Genomic DNA, 19,665 nt, shown 5'->3' with positions numbered 1-19,665 from the left:
TGATTTTGTAATGGAACGTTATATTGCAAAACATGACATGATAAAAAAGAAAATCAATTTTAAAATCAGAAAATAACATTGCAAATACTTATATTTTAGAATTCAGTAACTCCCAATATGTGTTTTGTTTGAAATTCAATTAAAAAATGAACAGCTGTTTCATTAAAAACCAAGACCTTTCTTTGGATACCTCAATCAAGTTTCTACGTCCAGCCGTTCTCTCAAATTAGTGGGGACAAAGTTTCCAATTAAATATTTAGATTCCCCCATGTTAATCTTATGGGAGAAACTCCAACTTTGATGGCCTGTGGGGCAAAGCCCTAGATTTATATTACAAGAATTGGTGAAAGGGGGCGTCACAAAAAATACTTTATTTTGACACGTCGTTTGTAAAAATCCGTCCATTATTAACGGAGGAGTAGTGTTTCGTAGAAATCGCCTTCACGTATTATATATAAGGATGGAGGAAGTATTGTTTCCGTCAAAATTTTTGAGTTTGAGTTTTGAGTGGAAATACCCGTTTTGGGTCAACCTAAACACCAACAAATTTTACAAATCCCATTCCCAAAAAAATTACAGTCCAAAAGTTATTGTTACTTACGTTATTTTTCCATTTAAAAAGCCATAAAAAAAAAATCTGATGGTACTTTCCTGTTAAGTGGAACATTCATTATTATTGATGAATTTTTTTGATACATTGAAATTTAAATTTAACTCTTTGATCCAATATATCGATATTAACAGATTAAAACATATCAGCTGACAACTATGATAACTTATTGTTCAATATCAACATGAACAATAATACTTACTCCTCATGGGCATTTTGTTTTACTCCCCAGTGGAGATAAAAACATTAAATGCTTGCAAAAAGTAGTTTTTATACATATATGTAGTTGTGCAAAGTTAGAATTTTCTAACCAAGTTGGTTAAAAAGATATTAAGAGGTGTCCAGACTTTTTGAACACCCCATATATAGATTGTTATTAGTCATGTCTTTACACTTATTAAAGAAAAGTATTAGCAATTCTATCAAATTAATATCTTGATCATTGACTTTGACACCAGCACTTTACCTCTTTCAGAGGCTATAATTAATAATTCAACACAAAGTAAAATAAATTATTTATTATAACACAAAACTGCAGTAAAATATAAAGCAATAACACATATTTCTCACAAGCAGGAATATAGAATACAAGACAAAACATTAAATTGTTGCTAAAATATAGGTCATAAGACTATTCCTAAATGTGTTTTATTGGTATAAAAACTATCTAAGACTTCACAAAAATAACATTTTCAAATGGCCTAATATAAGTAAAATATTAACAGTAGAATTAAGTACACTATACTTTATAAATCACTGTTATAAATCTTTTTATTACTCAAAATACCTTTGGCACCAATTATTGTTTATATAAAAACGAGTAGGCCCATTTTTCTTTAAAAAATCTGTAAGAGTAATTAAAGTAGAAATGTAGTTACAGTAGATCCCGCTAATCCGAACTTGGCTAGTCCGACTCCTTACTTAATACACAGAGAAGTAATATAAATCAGTAAATTTCAGTAAAAATCAGTAAATTTTATATTACTTCTCTGTGCTTAATACGACCTATGCCTATCCGTGGCATTCTTACCGCACTAATATCTTGACTATTTGCCATTGTCGTGTGGAAATCATTACCGTCTCCCACAAAAATCTTATTTACGCCGCCATCACGGAAACATAATGATCCTTTTCCGCGATCACGTAAACATCGTCATCCCTCTTGAAAGTGGCAAATATTAAACATCTCACACGGTCACGGGAACATTATTGTCGTCTTCTGCGATGGTGGACAAATACTAGGCAAATTACACGGACACAGAAAAAATGTATTTATGGCAAAATCCTGAACATCCCTTGCGGTCATGTAGACATCATCACCATCTTCCCCAATCATTAAAAAATATATTCCATGGTCATTTAATATATTCTTCCTTCCGTTAATCTGACCTTTTCACTGTTCCGACTATGGTCTCGGACCCATAAGTGACGGATTAGCGGGGTTGTACTTCACTAACAAAACTAGGATTAATGAAACTTTTACATTGATGTTTAAGTATCAAATCTATACAGTTTTAATTTGAATAAAACATGCTCATAGTAATAATAATAATAAGTAAAAATAATGTAATAATAATAAGTAGAAAATTACTCAAAGCAACAATAAAACCAAAACAACCCTCTTTTATAAATGGGTGATATAAAAGTAGTGGATTTTTTTTAATAATGGAGGTATTTTTTTTTTTTTTTTATAGTTGGGAGGTAAAATTCAACACATAATTTACAGTTGAATATTACAGTTGATAGAAAGATTACCTTGTTCTTCAAACTAAAAGCGTTTTGGTAAGGTTGGAATAATGTGAATCGAGGTATATTAAACTCATTCATAGGAGAGTGTAACGTAAATAGATTTTAAATTATTTCAATTTTTTGGATCTTCAAGTTACATTACCATACAGCTATCACATAAGACTAATATTGCTATCACAAGATTGTACTGGTTGATAAAAATCAATGAAGCACAGCAACTGAGGCCTACATATTACAATCTTAGACCTAGTTTGGCTCTAAAGGTGTCAGTTAATATTTGTTATGGAAGTAAATTTTACCTGGAACTACACACATATCAATGCAATTTCAAAAATTTTGCTACATGACAAAGTTGCTACAATAAATCTTACATTAAGGAACAATAGATACTATTTTGAGGTTTATAAATATATTTTATATTGGATACTTTCCTTGTATTTTCATTTGCATATTTTATGGTTAGTTTGTAATGCCTTTGTCACTGTAGACGCAATTGATTTGTAACTTTTTAGGGGAAGTATCGGTTTTTTCATGATTTTAATATAAGTTTAATCTAAGGCCAAATCTTGACTTAACAAACACAGTGAGACCAGTCTGTCTACTTCAGAGTTTATAAAAAAAGGCTCCCAAGTTGAAACTTCAGCTATGTTTTACCACATGTAAAATATAACTAAGTGTATAATGATATTTAATAAAAGGCACACGTTTCAGACTATAATAAATGGGTATATAATATTGTTAAAATTGTAAGGCAGGAACTCTTCTAGCCGAAATAAGCGTTGCAGTTAGTGCAACGTTTGTCCTTCAACGCGAGGCAGCACAAGATACCAAGAGGAAAGAAGAATATGGCACAACAAATACCCAAGCATGTGTAGTCATCCTCGAGCACACCAACCTGCAAACATCAGACATAGGATAAGTACTGTGTAGTCAAGCTATGAACACAAAAAAAGTTGTATAAGGCAGCAAAAACAAGGAAATGCTAACAGGGGCGTTCTAGTACAGTATTATCATAGACTAACCAACACAAGTAGACTTCTCATCCCATTGTAAATTTTGAAGCTCGTTTTTCATGTCTAGTTCATGTATGCCACACTGGGCGCTAGTGTCGACGAAATTTTGTTTCTATTATTTTAGGTTTAATTTCTTGATTTGTGCTTCACTGTTTGGTTAAATAACTAGGGGACAATTTATTGTTTATGATTAGATCGTATTATTTGGTTAAACGAGGTTTTAAATGACTGTATTAACGGGAAACAAATTGTAAACAAAACACGACCTCTACATAAACCGTACAGAACTAACAATAAAATTGTCTTCAGCTGTTCCATAAGGATGAGAAATCTACTAAGGGAGTATGTTTTATCTATGGTATTATCTATTTTATTTGTTAGAGAATGTTTAAAATAGTTTAGGGATATTTTTTACAAAATATAGCTGCAAATTATTACGATGCTACCGTGATTGTGGAAGTGTGGCAAATTATGACAACACTTTGGTGCACTCATAAGTTTTAGAATTGATGCAAATTTAAGTAAATTATTCTGAGAATTTTTATTCAAAGTATGTTTTAACATTGTACTAGTGATCGTCCAGTGGTCAAAAATTTGACCAAAAATATGTAATGTAGACTTCTCTATTTTCACCCCACGCTGCAAATAAAACATGTGCGATTGTACTGTAATTTCTTCCATTTGTTTTGATTTTAGCGAATTTCCCATATAGGGAATAAGCTATTAACGTAGTTCTCATTGTAAGACCTGGACCCGGGACAAATTTATTTTTTCGTTTGAGGCCCTTAGAGGCCAAAAACACCATCCGTTCAAATTCATATATATATATATTTATATATGTGTCCGTTAGCACGATAACTTGAGCAAAAATAATCCCATTTTTATGAAATTTGGTATGAACGTGTAAACCTACATTTATTCAAACAAGTTCGCGAACCAGCATGATCGGACTATTGTATTGGCGGTTTATGGGGGGTTTTATGGGGTAAAATAGGTTTTTCCCATTTTTGACCCTAAAAACGCAAAATTTCACAATTTCTTTCAAAATAATTTTGTAGAGCTTATAAAAACAAATAATTTACCATATTGAAGCTTTATTATGTAGGCTACCTAATGGTTACAGAGAAAATTCCAAAAAAATGTTTATTAAAAATTCCCATGTTATTCTTGTGGAGAATAAGTCAACTGTTGTAGTTTGCTTGATTAGGAACATATTTTGATCAAATTTGGAAAATACATTAATTTCTTACAAAACTATTAACATTTTACAACCGGTACTCGTTAAACTAATTCTATTTAAATAGGGAATAAATGTGATGTTTTTAAGGAGTCATTTTAGTGTAAATTTAATCAGGCAAATGAAAATTTGCTTAGTCTGTCTCTGTAGGTTTGCTGCGGCAGGGGTATTCTGTTTATATTTTCATGTTATTTCGTCACTAGCATAGAAACCCATAAGGCCCATGTTAATTTTTTTTTTATTTTAATTCACTTTTTGTGCTTACTTTTTAACCTAGTTTTTATTTATAGAGGGATCCTGCACATCTACAGGAAAATATATTTCTAACAGTATGCGTAGATATTCCCTGCGATGCAAAGAGCTGAGAAAAAAGTTTTTAAAGAAACATTCTTGCCTATTAATATATAGACTAGAGGACCCTTGCTGCCTCGCAGCGTTAAAATAAATATCATATCCGAGAAATAATCAAATTTATGATTTTTGATTGAGTAATACGGTATCTTGAACAAACGATCAATAGCTCAAATTAAAGCCTATAATTTACTGATTATTTTGAGCCTAAAACATATAACAAAACATAAACTATGGGCGGGTTTCCGAGCTCGGGAATACGTAATCCTGGAGTTACTTAATCAGTGAATAAAGTTAGTCATCGAATAAAAAATCGGGTTTCAGAGCTCGCGAACTAACTCCCTAGTCCGCAGACTAGTCTATTCGACGACTAACTTTATTCGCCAACTTCTGGACTACTTATTCTAGGACTAAGGTAGGAATCACGGGGAATTTTAGTTTTTGAGTGGTGGTAGGGGCAGCGGACAGACGAATTTAAGACGATACCTGCCAAAGTTGTTCACGGTCAGCGCTCATAGCTACATTAGTGTCTACTCTCTAGTCTGGTTCTAATCACTTATCAGTTGGGATAATGATTCCTTGAGTTTCACTGAAGATGGTAACTAAAAGAAGATATCGTGTTCAAAAACGTATGCCGAAATAAAAAACCCAGTTATGTGAACAATCATTTACAAAAAATACCCCCGCCGCAGCAAACCTGCAGACTAAGCGAATTTCCATTTCCCTGAATGGATTTACACTAAAATGTCTTTATAAAAATATCACATTTATTCCCTATTCAAATAGAATCAGTTTAAAACATACTTAGGTTTGCTGCAACAGGGAGGGTAAAAGTGTTTTTTATGTAGAATGTTAATAGTTAGTAAGAAATAAAAACATTTTCCAAATTTGGGCAAAATATGTTTATAAACAAGCAAACTACAACAGTTTACTTATTCTCCATAAGAATAACATGGGAATTTTAAATTTACAATTTTTTGGAATTTTCTCCGTAACCATTAGGCGCATTATAACGCTTCAATATACTAAATTATTTGTTTTTTTAAGCTCTACAATATAGTTTTGAAAGAAATTGCCAAATTTTATGTTTTTTGGGTCAAAAATGGGAAAAACCCATTTTTACCCCATAAAAGCCCCCATAAACCCCCGTTCCCATGGTCCGATCATGCTGGTTCGCCAACTCGTTCGAATAAACGTAGGTTTACACGTTTGTACCAAATTTTATCAAAATCGGATCATTTTTGCTCGAGTTATCGCGCTAACGGACACATATATATATATATATATATATATATATATATATTATATATATATATATGAATTTGAACGGATGGTGTTTTTGACCTCTAGGGACCTCAAAACGAAAAAAAAAATCGGTCCCGGGTCCAGGTCTTACCGTGAGTACTACGGTAATAGCTTATTCCCTATATGGGAAATTCGCTAAAAACCTGAAGGTTTATTTATTGCTGTTCAGTTTGATAAAAAAAACTTCCCGATTGAAGAATAAGGTGTCAAATGTGTTAGCCTATGCCTTTACTTTGTCCAAGTTATTTTTTTATGAGAATCTAAATACCCCCGCCGCAGCAAACCTGCAGACTAAGCGAATTTCCATTTGCTTGATTGGATTTACACAAAAATGTCTCCTTAAAAATACCACATTTATTCCCTATTTAAATAACATTAATTTAACGAGTAGGCTACTTAGGTTTGTTGCAACAGGGAGGGTAAAATGTGTTTTTTTTTTATGTTAATAGTTTAGAACGAAATGAATGCATTTTCCAAATTTGATCAAAATATGTTCATAAACAAGCAAACTACAACAGTTTACTTATTCTCCATAAGAATAACATGGGAATTTTAAATTTACAGTTTTTTGGAATTTTCTCCGTAACCATTAGGCGCATAATAACGCTTCAATATACTAAATTATTTGTTTTTTTAAGCTCTACAAAATGCTTTGTTTGAAGTTCATTGTTGGTGATGGTGAGTTAATGTTGTTCAAAGGTTTATTGCGGACATTTTCCATCACGAAAGTAAAAAACAATACACAACGTTTCGGGATCTGGAATCTGATCCCGTCTTCAGGTGAAAAAACTTAACTAACACATTACAACTAACAATACACAAACGCCCAACCTAAGTTGGAATACACTACCGAGGGTAGTAGTCAAAAAATATGCACTGTATAGCAGTCAAGTCATGATACAACATGCAATTAATAACAAATCACAAAACACTATAATCTATAAAAGGTTTACGTACAAAAAACTCACACAATGGAACACTAACAACACCGTACGCTATGACTCCACCAATGAAACTGAACCAACATGGCTGACCAATCGGAAACACGGAGACAACAGAAATGGCTTCCGGTCCCTGGAAAAGTAAAACCAACAGAATGGCGGAGCGATGTACAATGCCGCAAGATGGGTGTTAATTATGTTTATTCCTATCACGAGTTTTACTACGAGTTAACATAACGTGCGAATTTTGAGGAGAACTCGTTATTTCCCTATTTATTGAACAATTAAGTTCCCTATCCTTTAGTTCCTTGTTCAAAATGGGTAGCCAAAGTGGCCTTATTTCAACCGATGACTGACTGATTGGTTGGTCTGCTAATTTAATGTATGAGGCTTCAATGAGTTTACGTTTGAAAAAATGAGGTTCCTTATGGACAATTTTTGCCTCTTCAAAATTCATACGATGATTTTCGGACCAGCAATGATGAGCGATCTTAGATTTTTCCACTAAACCTTTTTTGGTGTTTTCTCTGTGTTCTTTGATTCTAATGTTCAATGGTCTTTTTGTCTCGCCATAGTAAGGCCTGGAACAATCATTGCAATTTATTCTGTAAACACAGTTTTTAGTATCCTGAGTGTCATTTTTGGGTTTTGTTTTGACGAGACTCTGCCTAAGTGTGTTTTGTGTCCTAAATGCTGTTTGCACATTAAATTTCCTAGCAACCCTTCTGATCTTTTCCGACAGTCCTGACACATACGGGATTGACATGTGGACGAGTTTTTCCTTACGATTTTGTAAAGGTTCACGCGTAGCCCTATCTTTCTTGCATTTGTTTATAATGGATCGAGGGTATCCGTTACTAGCCAAATCCTGTTCTACTTTCTTAATTTCATCCTTTAACTCATCCTGATTGGAGCAAATGCTCTTAGCCCTGTCAAACAGAGAGTAAGCAACCCCCTCCTTGACAGAAATTTGGTGGTTTGATTGAAAGTTTAGATACTGCCCTGTGTGTGTCTTTTTTCTATAAACAGATGTTCTAAGACTGTTCAAATGCTTTTCTACGCACACGTCCAAAAAGGGGAGTTTGTTTTGTGATTCCACCTCCATGGTTAGTTTTATGGAGGATGAAACGCTATTAAGATGCTCTAAAAACTCATTCAATTTATCATCTCCATGAGGGAAAACCACGAAAGTGTCATCGACATATCTCCACCATATCCTCGGTTTGAGCCGAGCTGAAGCCAAAGCTTTTTGCTCAAACTCCTCCATAAAGATGTTGGCAAAGATAGGTGACAATGGTGACCCCATGGCCATACCCTCATCTTGACGGTATAAACCCTCTAATTGGAAATAGTTACATTGAGTACACAACTCCAAAAGTTCCATTATGACGTTAACAGGGAGTTTAGTTCTGTTTGCTAAAGTATCGTCGTTTGTGAGACGATTCTCAATTATTTTTAGGGTTTCCGAAACGGGGACATTCGTAAACAGACTTTCAACATCGAAGCTGACCAGCTTGTCAGTATCAGCCAGTACGATAGATTTAGACTTTTCTACAAAATCTTTGGAGTTTTTGATAAACGAATCAGTGTTTCCTACTAAAGGCTTTAAAATGTCCAGAAGGACTTTAGACAATTCCCTACAAGCAGAATCAAACTAACTATTGGTCTCAGAGGAACGTTAGGTTTGTGGATCTTAGGTAACCCGTACATGTGTGGAATTTTGGAGTGGTGTGGTGTCAACCGAGTCCTTTGTTTGTCGCTAAAAAACTTTTTGTGTTTTCTTAGAGTACTAGCGATCTTACGCTCGAAAGTTTCTGTGGGGTCTTTTTTCAATTGGGTGTATTGGCCAGATTGCAAAGTTTCTAACATTTTTTCTTCGTATGTCATAGTATCAAGAACTACCGTGGCATTCCCTTTATCCGCGGGCAAAATCTTTACAGTACCGTCTTTCCCAAGGACTGATACTGCTTTGGTTTCCTCTTTACTAAGATTAGGTTTAGGAGTAGGAATTTTCTTTAGTAAAATACTAGCTTCACAACGGAACTGATCCCCCTGAGACTCAGGTAACTGAGAAACAGCAGACTCAATCCCTGTCACAAAATCCAGCGTTTTAACTGATTTAGGCACAACGGAAAAATTTAGCCCTCTGCTCAAAACAGAAATCTCAACTGGGTTAAGAACTTTAGAAGACAGATTTACAACTTGGTTTTTTGCATCATCACACTGTGAAATTTGAGTATTCCTATCAATGTTATCGGGAGGTCTGAGATGTTGTAGTTTAGCCTTTTGCCTAGCCTTCACATTTTCCGATTCTTTGTTGAACCTATTTTGTATGCTTTGAAAAATGTTTTGAAAATCAGAACCTATTATTAGTGCCAATTCAGCTTTTTTGTTCTCAATAGAGCTTTTCAGAAGTCTTTTTTCTAAACGGTGGTGTTCAATTCTTTCATTGATTAGAGATTTAGAAGCTAAAGACATTATTTTGCTGGCTTTGAAACTTTTGTAAGGAGGCTTTAGGTAAAAACCTTTAGGTTCTTAACCTTTAAGTTCTTAACCCAGTTGAGATTTCTGTTTTGAGCAGAGGGCTAAATTTTTCCGTTGTGCCTAAATCAGTTAAAACGCTGGATTTTGTGACAGGGATTGAGTCTGCTGTTTCTCAGTTACCTGAGTCTCAGGGGGATCAGTTCCGTTGTGAAGCTAGTATTTTACTAAAGAAAATTCCTACTCCTAAACCTAATCTTAGTAAAGAGGAAACCAAAGCAGTATCAGTCCTTGGGAAAGACGGTACTGTAAAGATTTTGCCCGCGGATAAAGGGAATGCCACGGTAGTTCTTGATACTATGACATACGAAGAAAAAATGTTAGAAACTTTGCAATCTGGCCAATACACCCAATTGAAAAAAGACCCCACAGAAACTTTCGAGCGTAAGATTGCTAGTACTCTAAGAAAACACAAAAAGTTTTTTAGCGACAAACAAAGGACTCGGTTGACACCACACCACTCCAAAATTCCACACATGTACGGGTTACCTAAGATCCACAAACCTAACGTTCCTCTGAGGCCAATAGTTAGCTCCCGTGATTCTGCTTGTAGGGAATTGTCTAAAGTCCTTCTGGACATTTTAAAGCCTTTAGTAGGAAACACTGATTCGTTTATCAAAAACTCCAAAGATTTTGTAGAAAAGTCTAAATCTATCGTACTGGCTGATACTGACAAGCTGGTCAGCTTCGATGTTGAAAGTCTGTTTACGAATGTCCCCGTTTCGGAAACCCTAAAAATAATTGAGAATCGTCTCACAAACGACGATACTTTAGCAAACAGAACTAAACTCCCTGTTAACGTCATAATGGAACTTTTGGAGTTGTGTACTCAATGTAACTATTTCCAATTAGAGGGTAAATTATACTGTCAAGATGAGGGTATGGCCATGGGGTCACCATTGTCACCTATCTTTGCCAACATCTTTATGGAGGAGTTTGAGCAAAAAGCTTTGGCTTCAGCTCGGCTCAAACCGAGGATATGGTGGAGATATGTCGATGACACTTTCGTGGTTTTCCCTCATGGAGATGATAAATTGAATGAGTTTTTAGAGCATCTTAATAGCGTTTCATCCTCCATAAAACTAACCATGGAGGTGGAATCACAAAACAAACTCCCCTTTTTGGACGTGTGCGTAGAAAAGCATTTGAACAGTCTTAGAACATCTGTTTATAGAAAAAAGACACACACAGGGCAGTATCTAAACTTTCAATCAAACCACCAAATTTCTGTCAAGGAGGGGGTTGCTTACTCTCTGTTTGACAGGGCTAAGAGCATTTGCTCCAATCAGGATGAGTTAAAGGATGAAATTAAGAAAGTAGAACAGGATTTGGCTAGTAACGGATACCCTCGATCCATTATAAACAAATGCAAGAAAGATAGGGCTACGCGTGAACCTTTACAAAATCGTAAGGAAAAACTCGTCCACATGTCAATCCCGTATGTGTCAGGACTGTCGGAAAAGATCAGAAGGGTTGCTAGGAAATTTAATGTGCAAACAGCATTTAGGACACAAAACACACTTAGGCAGAGTCTCGTCAAAACAAAACCCAAAAATGACACTCAGGATACTAAAAACTGTGTTTACAGAATAAATTGCAATGATTGTTCCAGGCCTTACTATGGCGAGACAAAAAGACCATTGAACATTAGAATCAAAGAACACAGAGAAAACACCAAAAAAGGTTTAGTGGAAAAATCTAAGATCGCTCATCATTGCTGGTCCGAAAATCATCGTATGAATTTTGAAGAGGCAAAAATTGTCCATAAGGAACCTCATTTTTTCAAACGTAAACTCATTGAAGCCTCATACATTAAATTAGCAGACCAACCAATCAGTCAGTCATCGGTTGAAATAAGGCCACTTTGGCTACCCATTTTGAACAAGGAACTAAAGGATAGGGAACTTAATTGTTCAATAAATAGGGAAATAACGAGTTCTCCTCAAAATTCGCACGTTATGTTAACTCGTAGTAAAACTCGTGATAGGAATGAACATAATTAACACCCATCTTGCGGCATCGTACATCGCTCCGCCATTCTGTTGGTTTTACTTTTCCAGGGACCGGAAGCCATTTCTGTTGTCTCCGTGTTTCCGATTGGTCAGCCATGTTGGTTCAGTTTCATTGGTGGAGTCATAGCGTACGGTGTTGTTAGTGTTCCATTGTGTGAGTTTTTTGTACGTAAACCTTTTATAGATTATAGTGTTTTGTGATTTGTTATTAATTGCATGTTGTATCATGACTTGACTGCTATACAGTGCATATTTTTTGACTACTACCCTCGGTAGTGTATTCCAACTTAGGTTGGGCGTTTGTGTATTGTTAGTTGTAATGTGTTAGTTAAGTTTTTTCACCTGAAGACGGGATCAGATTCCAGATCCCGAAACGTTGTGTATTGTTTTTTACTTTCGTGATGGAAAATGTCCGCAATAAACCTTTCTACAAAATGGTTTGGAAATAAAATGTTAAATTTTAAGTTTTTAGGGTTAAAAATGGGAAAAACCAATTTTTACCCCATAAAACCCCCCATAAACACCTGTTCCCATAGTCCGATCATGCTGGTTCGCGAACGCGTTCGAATAAACGTGGGCTTACATGTTTGTACCAAATTTCATCAAAATCGGATGAGTTTTGCTCGAGTTATCGCGCTAACGGACACATATATAAATATATATAGATATAAATATATATATATATGAATTTGAACGGATGGTGTTTTTGGCCTCTAGGGACCTCAAAACGAAAAAGTAAATCGGTCCCGGGTCCAGGTCTTACCATGAGTACTACGGTAATAGCTTATTCCCTATATGGGAAATTCGCTAAAACTGTAGGCATTTGAGATATTAGAGATTGGTTGGGACTTTTGTAATCCTAATGCAAACCCCAATAATTGTCTATTTAAGGTCTTACAATTATTTTGAAATGAATACTGTATGATGATAAAAAAATAAAGGGAAATATTTTATTATTCTTTGAATGCAAATCAACCGTAAAAAATTATCATTATTACAACAATTTGTTGGTTTAACGCTCTAAGAGTAGGCATAGTTATAATTTATCTGCTTAGAATGTATTTGTGTTCTCTGATTGGTTTGTATTTTAACAATTCATCTGGAAGTACAATATGTAGTAGAGATTAAGTAGGTGTCCAAGCAACTTCAGTTAACTTCCAATCATCTGAGCTCCGGTTATCTGAGACTCCAGGTTATCCGAGTTAGCTCACGGCTGAAATATTTGTTATTTAACCAAATTCCAAATTATTATACTAGATATGAGTTTTAATTGAAAATAATACTAATACAGAAGTCTTTTTTCGTTAGGCATACTGTTAATTTTGGACTATCCGGACTCCTCAGTGCCGAGGCCAGTCCGAATAACGGGGTTTCCGGTTAAACCAACGTCCCCAAAAACTCGTTAAAATGGACCATTTAAATGCATGTAACCCTATGTAACATTATGTACCGCGTATTAAATACGTATTTAGATTTGATAGGCCCTATATTATTTTTTTCATACAGTTAAGTTTTTCTTTCTGTCTTCGTTATATTATTATTTTAAAATCTACGTTTAGTACCTTATAATATTAATTTTAGGGACCGTTTGGCCCATTATAGTCTTGAGCATAAATTGTAGATAAACGGGTTTCATTCAAAGATGATTTTGCATATACTTAAGAGAAAAATAAAATTTTAAGGAAAAATATCAAGAGGAATGAAATTGCCAGTAAATTTTATGCCGATTAAGAATTTGACATTTATACAACTTCACAAATTGAGTACTTACGCCAAAAGTTAAGTTAGTCCGCCCCTTAATCCTGCCCTCCACCTGGACTAAAAATTGGTCATATTTATTCCTCGAGTTAGTCTTTGTTGCCCAGTTGTGGATTATATATTTGGCTCCGAAACCCGATCGAATAACATTTAATTCGAGGATTAAGTAGCCCGTGACTCCGAAACCCATGAGAGTAATTCAGGGACTATGTAACTCTCGGAATAGACTTAGTCGTTGACTAGCGTAATCCTGGAGCTCCGAACCCCGATTTTTTAGTCCTAGAATAAAAACTGGTTTGAACTGGATTTTAGTCCAGGAATAGCGTTAGTCCCGAGCTCCGAAACCGGCCCTAAAAGTTTAAATCATAGAAAAACCTTATAAAAAAACAATTTTTATGTTGTTTGTTCACCTTGCGTTTGCTTGAAACTCGTCCGATTTGAATGACTAATAGCTTAAAAGTCCGTATTTCACTGAAGTTTTTTAGACCAAAATATATAGGATTATATAATTATAACTGGTGAAATACATCTTAAATTGAAGTAAGAATTAGAAGATAAATCAAATTTATGTTTTTTGGTTGAGTAATACTGTGGATAAATATAGGCCCTATGCCAATGCTTGATGTGAAAACTGTGCGTGCATACCTTCAATTTGAGACCTCAATCATGAAAATCGGTCGGATAGAAGAGCCAAACGAACTCGGAATAGATTTAACTCCCATAAGAAATACATGGGCAGGAAATTTTGTTCACGTATAAGCCGTGTGGGACTGTAGATAAATATACGGTGACGTTCTGGAACACTCCTAGCTCCTGGCGCCGTGGCCCCGCTGACGTTCCGGAACGTCCGTAGCAGCGAACGTGTTAATGTTATTTATATTAACTCACAGCATACAGACTATGGTAGACCATTTTGAATAGCATAACCACTGCGGCTTCTGATATAACTAAAAATATAATCAAAATAAAAGTCACTGACCCTGCAAGCTGGACAGCCACCCACTATGATGATGTCGTTGGGTTGAGTGATGACAACGGTGGTTGCTCCATAACCAGAAGTAGGACCAGGTGCTGACTGCACAGGGTATGCTTGAAACCCTGGAGGTGGCTGAGATGCTGAAATATCAACCAACAATTAACTTTCATTTTTGTCATAGTGAAATTGTGACAAACTCTTCTAGGTCTTATAATTGTTTCCCTTGACCATATTTGTATGAGCCATAGAGTTGTACTTGTACTGCACCGCTTGCCCCTAACCTCTAAAATCCAATGTACTGTAATGCTAAACAAACATTAAAAGAAAACATCAAGTTGTAAACTTACCAGCCATTAAAAAAGTGATTGTATGACTCAAACTTAGTCAACATTTAAATTCAATTCAACAGTTCACTAATGATTACATATCTGTTACACTTTGGTAAAAATCACAATAGAAATCCCACAATCTCTACAAATCACAGTGTTTACACACCACATTGGCATTCGGATGGACTTTCAACCTTTAAGCTCGCTGCGTAGTAGCGTATGAAGTAAACAGAGGGGAGTGTTTTCTTCGTTCGCCACTACCCAGCGGCCCGCTAACGTCTAGCCTAATTTTGATGAACATAGAGAGGCTTGTTTTCTGACATCGACAAAGAAGAAATAATTAATATCGCGGCCAGGAGTAGTGAAGAACTTAAAAAAACTTATGGGATATACGCGATCGTTGATTAGGCTACTGTATCAGTGTGGTAGGAATATTTGTCGTGTTTATATTGTTCTAACAAACATTTTCATTCTGAAATTCTATGTAATAATTATTTGTGTTATAGAGTACTATACTTAACTTATACTTCTTTTACAGTAGGTCATATTTTAGTATCAATGTAAGCCTACACTAGGGTGTTGCATTAAAGTTTTGCTTGTGATGTACCTAGTACTTTTTTGTATTATTTTTTTATTTTATGCTCGTAGTTGGCCTTTCATTGATCTGTTTTAGCCAACTAGTCTTAAGTAGGTAGGTACCGGTAGTAGGTATTGTGTTTAATATTGATTTTTCAAAGTTTTACAAGTAGGCTACCGTAGTTTATTAATAAATTGAAATTTTTTGCTGATATTAGGGTGAAATATTTTATTTATTTTAGCCTCTGGATTGTTGATTAAAGGTAATTATACCTAACCAAATAAGGATCATTAGGGTCTTCAGATTGCCTAGTAAAATATTTAACAGTTATTAATTTCAACAAAATTACTAAAAATTAAAGCATTTAAAACCACCTCAGTCACTTGCAGCAAACATAAGCCTAGGGGCTATTGTTGCCTATTTCCGACAGCGGGGGGGGGGGGGGGGGGGCCTCCACCATCTAGCCAAGGGCCTCCAATGGAGGCAGACTGGGCCTGTATAATTTCTTGCTTTGAGGATAGTTTAGTTAAGGGTGCGCTCTACCCCTGACGCGCTTAACCGAATGCAAGGGTTTGCAAGATTACAGTTTTTCACCTGCTACATTGAAGGTAGAATGAAAGTTAAGATCTCATATTAAAGAGGATGAAAATTTGCTATAGTTCTGCGTTTCATTATTTCATTCATTTTTAATACACACCTTATGTACTTGATTTGTAGGACAAGAAAAAAGGTCTTTTTAACTAAGGTTTTTTTTAGTCCTAATTTTAACTTATTGAAAAAACTTTATTTGAAAATTTTAAAAACCAGAACTACAGATTGGTAATTGCACTACTATAAGCCGTTAAGAGTGCGTAGCTATCATTATTGGTTAACTTGAAAACAGTTATCATGGAAACCTCTGCAAGCGCTTCTCGCGGCACTGTCCAATGGCGCAACATAGCAACTGAAGCCATTCTCCACGCATTACCTTATCCATTCTTTACGCATCACCTTTCACACACAGATTATGGACTATGGCAATTTATTTTTGTTTTCACTCCTTAATTCACAACACCATTTTGCTGTAGGCTATAAACTCTTAGTTTGAACAGGTAAAGGATGGGTACCAATCCACCTGCACAACTGTTCACCAACATTGGTGCACTAAGGCTATGCATGTGTAAAGTAGGCCTATAATTCCCTTCAACCCAGTCAAGATTTAGATAATATACATTGAATGGGTAAACATAGGCCTACAGTTCAGCGTAGGTATACTAAGCTGAAATCGGGTAGGCCTACTGTACACAGTTTCTTAACTGGGCTATGGCAATGTCCATTGAAACTTTCAATTGAAATTATCAATTAACCCTCCAAGTGTCCATAGTTTAGGCCTTAATGTCCACCTATTTTTGGCGCATTTGCAAGGTTTTATTAAAACGGATCTGAGAAGCTTAAAACAATGTTAATTCTAATGTTCTATATACCATTTTGTTTGGAAAATCATGGGCTTCAATATTATATATAAAACATAAGGAACATTTTTTTCCAAAAAAAAATTTTTAGGTAGGCCTACCAAAAAAAAATATAATTTCGAAAATTTTCAAAAAAAAAATAAGTTTGCGCTCAATGAAATTTTATAAATTATAGGCCTACAAATATTTGAAAATAGCCACTTTGTTCTAAATTTTATGAGGATTACAAATATATAATAATATAAGGAAGTAGATTTGCAAATAAATAAGTTATGGGCAAAAAACAGATTTCAGTACATAGCGTTTAGCTAAGAATGCATAGCCTAACCATAGCTAGGAATCTGGCTGATAATTTACATCAATATCACTAGCCTACCTACTTCTTCAGGATCATCAACCAGCACTTCAAAACCACTTAAATCTTCTTATAATGCAACACGTATATCACTACTTTTGATTTTTAACACTAAAACAATGATAAACGTAATAAAACACATCAGTCATCGGTCCGAGGGTAACCTAGCTGTTTACAAATACACGCACACGCACGTCAGCTGTCTGCTACAATTAATTACGATCGGCTCAGAGAAAAAAAAGCGCTGAGACAGACCTCTGGAGAAAGCTTAGAATATTACGGAAAGAACGATACCTAACTCAATCCAGTTCAATCCGATTCAGTCAGTCATAGAGCCTTCGCCGTAAACGATGTCTGCTTGTCGAAAAATCGACAAGTAACACTACACAAAGTGTGCTGCTTGTCGAATTTTCGTCAAGTAACACTGGGAGGGTTAATAATCAATATTTTAACTAGGCCTAAGTTAGGCCTAGGCCTATATAAATTATAAAATGAAACTGTTATCTAACCAAACCAATCAAACTTGCTGATAATGAAAAATCGAATGAAGGTTTACTAATCGAATCGTCAATAGTTTCAATCGGTATTAGCGTAGCCCAGTTAAGAAACTGTCCCCTATTTACCAATGAGAGTAAGCTATAGATCTGGAACTACAGCTGGTAGGCCTAATTGTACAAAGTTTTTGATTCCAAATTTGGTTTGGTTTGTAAGTTACGACACCAGCAAACAAGGAGGCTTTGATAGCCTATATATCCTGGACTGAGAACTTTAAGGGCTAGTTTGTAAGCTCTATAAGTAAGAATGAAAAATTAATGTTACTTACCATACTGTGGATTGTAGGCAACGTTAGACCCCACAGGAGTGTAAGGTGGTGGAGGATTGGTTGCCTTAAGTTTGTCAGTCTCGGACATTATTTTGTAGTTAGTTAAAGTAAGCTAAATTTGGATTGTAAGAATGTTAGAGTGGCCGCTTAATAATATCAATTCACCTCTTTACAGGATTATAAAAAAAGGACTCGCGCACTTTGTTTTGGTTTAACAACTTGAGCTTAACATCGGCGTGATATTTATGAAGCTAAGATTTATTTTTTTCTTTTTATCTTGTTGTGTAATAAAAGCAACTTTTCTTGATACTTGAGACTTCTTGTCCTGGCTTTCTTATTTCTACCTTTTTCCTTGTCAGGACAGGACGAGTTGACGTAGTGACGTGACGACGTTGTTGACGTTTGTATGTAAGTTTGTTGTTGTATAACACCAGTTCACCACACAACAGACAAGAATCTAAAAATCTAAAATCTAACCTTCCTAGGCCTAGGCTACCTTTACTTTTTCTATTGTATGTTTTATTTTTATGTCACTACAGCTGACTCTGCTGACAGCTAGCTGGAATGCTCAGTCATTGGTCATTCGGCCTGCTTCAGCTGTTATTGATAGTATAGTTCACTGCCACTTAGATTGTTGCACCTTTGTCATGCTTTAAACATACTTCAAATTGTGTCTTTGTCATTGATTATGGTAACCTTAAACCGATTTATTGAAAAACTTTTGCACACTATAAATATGTGTCGTCGGAGAATCAAGCAAGTTAACACGTCAAAGACAACGCCCACCTGTAACTCCAGGCCACGGCCTGGTAGAATTTGCAAGTTACAAGTTTTGATGTTTAGCGCAAGGCGTCCCATAAGGCCTCATGTACGACGTTTTGCGTCGGGTGGAATCCGTTGATCGTTCCGTCAGGGGGTTTTTACATGAGATCAAGTGGGACCCTTTTATGCACGAGGGAATCTCCGTCACATTTCGGTGTTCCGTCTTCCGTCCGGGGCGGGCGGGTGGAGTGACGTATGACTAAAGCTACGCACACACTACGGCGGTACGGCACGGACGGGCGGCATTTTTAAGCGGGGTATGCGCACTAGGGCTAGGGCGACACGGCACGGATGGACGGGATGGTTCATCCGTACATCCATAATTTAGGACAGTCGACAGTCTGCGAGCTAAAATTTGTGAGTAAATGATGGATGTAGATAAAGTTGTGCTTGTGATAGTAGGTTTAATTTTAGCAGAGGAAGAGATTTTGGATACACAACATAAACAGGAAAATAAAAATGGTTTATTTTACCTTTTTGCGTCGAACGATCCGTGTGTAGTTAGTACAACTACAGCTGTTTCATACCACTAGGGTACATCATCAGGTTGTTGGCAGAACGTTAGATAAAACAGCATTCATTCATAGATGAACTTGTCGAAATAAATATGTCTATATACACATAATACACCAAAAACATTTAAAAAAACACGAATTTACGAACTTGGCCAAGTAACGAACACACGAGACAGGCGCCGATGGATGTTGCGTCATGACTGCTGTCGTGTGTCCAAGCATCAGCTGTTACCCCTCCCCCCCAACTCATTTATCAGGACCAACAAAGTATAAACCGTACGACAAAGTATAAATATGCAG

General features: G+C 35.7%; 1 protein-coding gene across 1 annotated transcript; it reads right to left on the bottom strand.

Moving 5' to 3' along the window:
- Nucleotides 1–1,113: 1,113 nt before the first annotated feature.
- On the bottom strand, nucleotides 1,114–18,524 carry LOC129004015 (brain protein I3-like). The gene is made up of 3 exons (XM_054432388.1): nucleotides 18,029–18,524; nucleotides 14,497–14,633; nucleotides 1,114–3,254 (listed from the first exon to the last, which is right to left on the bottom strand). Exons 1-3 carry the CDS (start codon nucleotides 18,114–18,116, stop codon nucleotides 3,123–3,125), a joined length of 357 nt encoding a protein of 118 aa, XP_054288363.1. The 5' UTR covers nucleotides 18,117–18,524; the 3' UTR covers nucleotides 1,114–3,122.
- Between the last annotated feature and the right edge of the window lie 1,141 nt (nucleotides 18,525–19,665).

Source organism: Macrosteles quadrilineatus, unplaced genomic scaffold (genome assembly GCF_028750875.1).
Source record: "Macrosteles quadrilineatus isolate MER2022 unplaced genomic scaffold, UCM_ALF_1.0 Scaffold_9__3_contigs__length_116548681, whole genome shotgun sequence".
Taxonomy (NCBI): Eukaryota; Metazoa; Arthropoda; class Insecta; order Hemiptera; family Cicadellidae; genus Macrosteles; species Macrosteles quadrilineatus.
The sequence above is the reverse complement of the archived record's forward strand: the minus strand, read 5'-3'. Positions and strand labels throughout refer to the sequence as shown.